This window comes from Quercus suber, unplaced genomic scaffold (assembly GCF_002906115.3).
Source record: "Quercus suber isolate HL8 unplaced genomic scaffold, Cork oak 2.0 scaffold_922, whole genome shotgun sequence".
Lineage (NCBI taxonomy): Eukaryota > Viridiplantae > Streptophyta > Magnoliopsida > Fagales > Fagaceae > Quercus > Quercus suber.
Genome location: NW_027070345.1, coordinates 157,032 through 161,723, shown reverse-complemented (window position 1 = coordinate 161,723; position 4,692 = coordinate 157,032). Strand labels below are relative to the sequence as shown.

At 36.0% G+C, this 4,692-nt stretch overlaps 1 protein-coding gene across 1 annotated transcript; it reads right to left on the bottom strand.

Annotated features, from left to right (window-relative positions):
* Positions 1–174: 174 nt before the first annotated feature.
* Positions 175–3,021, bottom strand: LOC136065308 (cytochrome P450 76A2-like). The gene is made up of 2 exons (XM_065768344.1): positions 1,998–3,021; positions 175–1,073 (listed from the first exon to the last, which is right to left on the bottom strand). Exons 1-2 carry the CDS (start codon positions 2,961–2,963, stop codon positions 462–464), a joined length of 1,578 nt encoding a protein of 525 aa, XP_065624416.1. The 5' UTR covers positions 2,964–3,021; the 3' UTR covers positions 175–461.
* Positions 3,022–4,692: the final 1,671 nt, after the last annotated feature.

The window sequence follows — 4,692 nt, the reverse complement described above, 5'->3', positions numbered from 1 at the left end:
CTTCTTTTTATTTATTTATTTTTAAATTTTAATTTTTTTATAAATACCATAAGATTTGAACCTATGACATTTGCTCTATAATAATTATTTTTAATCATCATACCAATATATCAATTGTCTTTTTTTTAATCCAATTAGTTCCTTCAGAAAACAACTGTGTTCAATAAATTTCAATTTTGAAGTAATTGAGCCATAGTTGAGAATTTTCATTTAATCACCACATAGACACAATACACTGTCTCACTGCGAAGGTTTTTTTTTTTTTTTTTTGGGCACCAAATAAAGAAAGACATGGTTGCACTAAACTGATAAACCTTGAACTAAGTAGTGCTTCAATTTCCTCAAACATGTGCATCTATTTTTGGGGGAGGGGGGATTGCTGATAACAGGGGTGAGAGAATTCAAATAATGAATTGCAAGAACTTGACTCCTAAATAAAGTGGTTCTCCCTCTTTTTTAGACTATACAATACATTTTTTAGGCACTACCAGTAATGGTTCATTCTTTCTCATTGTTATGCCCAACCGGTCCTTCATGTCCATCGTCTCTCGAGTCACATTGCCATCAAGCTCCCAATCAAATTTGTGAAGCAATGAGCCCAAAATAAGGTGAAGGACTCTATGAGCCAAAGGCACACCTGCACACATTCGCCTCCCAGCTCCAAATGGGATCAGCTCATAATGTTGACCCTTGTAATCTATTTTTGTGCCTATAAACCTCTCGGGCTTGAAAGACAAAGGATCATCCCACACATCTGAGTCTCTTCCAATAGCCCAAGCATTTACAAGAACTTGTGTATTTTTGGGTATGTCAAACCCCATAAAGTCGGTATCTCGAATTGCTTTTCGAGGAACTAGGAATGGAATTGGAGGATGTAATCGGAGTGTTTCCTTCATTATAGCCTGTAGGTATGGAAGGTTGTCAATGTCACTTTCTTCAACCTTTTGGTTTGCTCCTACTACTTGCATAAGCTCAGCTTTAGCCTTAATCATGGAATTAGGATTGCGTAGGAGCTCAGTTAGTGCCCACTCAGTAGTGCTGCTTGTTGTTTCTGAACCAGCCATAAACATTTCCTGCATCATATTTGCAATTATTGTTGATTAGTGAAATAAAATTTGCCTAAGAACGTTAGCCTTTGGTGGCTAAAGAAACCCTCTAAAGTCTAAACCCACTGCCTATGATTTTACAAAATCCAGTGCTTCCATTAAACAAAGACATTACGCCACTATTTGTTTTTTCCATCCAAAAGCGTGCGACCAAAATCTTAAAGAAGTACAAAAGAAAATAGTAATAATTCAGCTCAACAGCTCAATTTAACTAAAGGAAACTTTAATCTAAATTCAATTGGGGTTGACTTGAAAAGGAAATAGGAAGCTAATAAGTAAATTCTAAGCTATTTTTTCTTGCAACGATGGTTCCAATGACCAACTCTTGGAGATAGAGCTCAACAAATAAATATTGTTAAACTTTTATTACACTTTGCAATTGCTTAAATTTTTTTATTCAAATGTATCAAACTCTCAAATCTTGACAGTATCCCAAGGTAAAGATAAATCAAAGGCATTAACTTATAAAATTCCTTTATCGGTAATGGGAAAAATATACTATATTATTAATTTATAATTTATTCCAATATTAAATTCACAAATCTTGTCAGCATCCTTCGGTAAAGATAAATCAACAAATCCTTATTACTATATTATAAAAAATTTAACTTAAAAAATTCCTCTTATATATATAAAAAAAATTAGTACTATATTTTTCATTTATAATGTATTCCAACGTAAGCAATTAGATTCAATATGTGCTTATCCAACCGAATAGAAGAAGACATCTTACACATTCAGTGTATCTTCTTTCTCTCATTCATCATGTGAGTTTGACATATTGAGAGAGAGAGAGAGGCATGTCAAATTCTTCATGTGAGTCTGACACATTGAGAAAGCGGAGCATATTAAATATATGATATAATTATGGAGAGTTAATAAAAGTTATACCAGAATGAAAATATTTAGGTCCCTATCAGAAATTTTGGCAGGCTCCTCAATTCCATTGCCTTCAAATTCTAGCAACAAATCCAAGAAATCCTTCTTCTCTGCCCCTATTTGCCTATCCATCAAGCGCTCCTTCACAAACTTGGATGCAATCTCCAAAGCTTTCCCAAGATCCCTCTCCATATTCCTCCTAAGGCCCTGCAAGTCCAACCACCTTAGCCATGGAAAGTAATCTGACATGTTAGCATACCCGGACCACTCCATTAGTCCCATCATCGCATTGAAAAACTCTGACCCGTCCTTCGACTGAGGATCAAGCAAGTCTTGTGATAACATAAGGTTTCCAAGTAAATTGAAGGTCATGAGGAACACAAACCTTGCCACATGAAGACCACATTTAGCTTCAAGTTTACATGCCTCTTCCTCAATCCATAACAACATGTTGTCCACACATTTTCTACGTATAATTGCGGTGTCGTTGATGCGCTTGTGTACTAACATGTCGACCGTGACCAAGCGCCTAAGCACACGCCAATAGGAACCATAAGGGGCTAAGGCTAGAGAGCCCTTGTGGTAGTCATGGACGCGCATGGTTTCAGTGATGGTGCGTTCAGCAAAAGAGAGGTCATGGTTCTTGAAGAACTCTGTGGCTGCTTTGGCTGAGAGGATTGCCATAGAGTTCATTGAGCCCAGTCTTAACCGTATAACATCACCATATTTGGGTCTTAGACCAAATAGGGTACGGTGTGGCATTGTTCCAAGATCGAGCATGTTGCCAAGTATTGGCCATCCTAGCGGTCCTGGAGGAAGGCGGCGGTTAAGGCTGGGCTTAATTCTATGGTGGAGAAAGAGGAGTAGAGCTGATGAGAAGAAGAATATTAAGGAAAGGAGGAAGAAATTTGAAGAAAACTCCATGACTTCAAGAATAAGATTTTTCCTATGTCCTTGTTGGTCCCTTCTAAAGCTCATATGGTCAATTTATAGACTAATTATTACTATCAAAACATTAGACTGTTTAATTATTATTATTATTGTTTAATACTAGTTGTTAACCCATGCTTCAAAAAAATTTATTTTATTTATAAATTTGTAATTATTAGTCTTTAAATAAATATTATATTTTTAATGTGAATTTCTTAAAAACTATGATGAATGTTAACATTTTATTTATTGATAATAATTATAAAATCTTATGGTTTCTATTTCAAGAAATGTATTGCTTAATAGAAGTTAATAGTAAATTTTTATGTATGAATCAAGTTAAATAATAACTATAAAAAAGATTTCAACTTTTAATCAACATAAAGATAATATTCTATCTTTCACTTAAAATAAAAAGTAATATTCTATATAATTATATATCCACCATCTCCCATTTAGCAAATTAAAAACAAATAAATATAAAGAGAAAAAAAAAAGGTTTTTCAATGTCAAAATCTTTTCTGATTTCTCTCATGTGAACTTTAGGCCATTATACTTAGCAGGGGGTCAATCATTAAGTAGAAATATCAAGAAAATTATGGCTCTTGCTCCTTGTTGCATGTGGATTGAGGTAATTGCACACCTGCGCCACACCCAAAAAGATTAATCTAAAGTACAACAATCAAAATACCAAAATTTAAGAACATTAGAAAAATAATAATCAATCTTTAATAGCAAAATGATCATTCAACCTTAGTTATCATATACCAAAAAAAAAAGCAATCTATGAAACACATGTATTAAAACAAATCAAAGATTAAGATTATAGAGAAATCGAAATGAGAGAGAGAGAGAGAGAGAGGTAACTTTGATAGTAGATATCAAAAACAAATATTTAGTGATAAAAAAAATTCCATCACAAATACTAAGCTTGTTAATTTTAAGATAGATACAAAGAGAACATATATAAATATGAAAATATGTAGGGAAAGAAAAATATTTATTTAGGATTCATGAAAGGGGAAAAGTATCTCTTAAGCCCGAATAAACGGATCCATCATTTGCACGGGCCCCCTGTGGACGGACCTGATGTGAACGGGCCGGATATGGACGGGGTGAAGAATGGTGGGCTAGTTATCCATGGGCCTGCTGAGCCCCTAATGAGGGATATTTTGACCCATTCTCATAAGAGCCCAAATAGAGTCCTTGCGCTAGTAGGACTCTGGAAATCTTGTATACTTGGTAAAAATCTTCCGCATAAGGAGGAGACTTATTCATCACGTTTAGGATTCTACAAGAAGAGTCCTATAAGGAAAAGACTTCCGCACCAAGGAAGGGAGGTCAACCTCAAGCCACTATAAAAGCCCCAATACCCTCACAAGCCAAGGTACGCATAATTAACCCTCTCTAGCACTCTAGAGCTGTGTGCATACTTTCTAACTTGACCTTTGGAGGGTATTTGGCCGGTACCACACCGGTGCTCTCTGTTAGGTCCTCTTTTCCCTGTGCAGGTGTCGTTTCGAGGGTACGAGCATTGTGCAACTCACTGTTGATATTTTCGGCATCATCAGTTGGCGTCGTCTGTGGGAAACGCTTTTAAGTGATTAAGCCACATTATCGTTTCCCGGACTAAAGGGTTGCATGGTACTCACTCGCTCAATGGCAACTACTAATGACGTACAAGGAGAGGAACCACCCACGACTGCCCTCGAGAGACAAGTTCAGACTCTCGGTGCCATCATGGAGCGTCTCACCAAACGGAACCTCAACTTGGAAG

Coding starts and splice junctions, on each gene's coding strand:
- LOC136065308 (XM_065768344.1), bottom strand. CDS start 2,963: ATGAGCTTTAGAAGGGACCAACAAGGACATAGGAAAAATCTTATTCTT. Junction 1,074..1,997: donor ACCTAAATATTTTCATTCTG/GTATAACTTTTA, acceptor AATATGATGCAG/GAAATGTTTATGGCTGGTTC.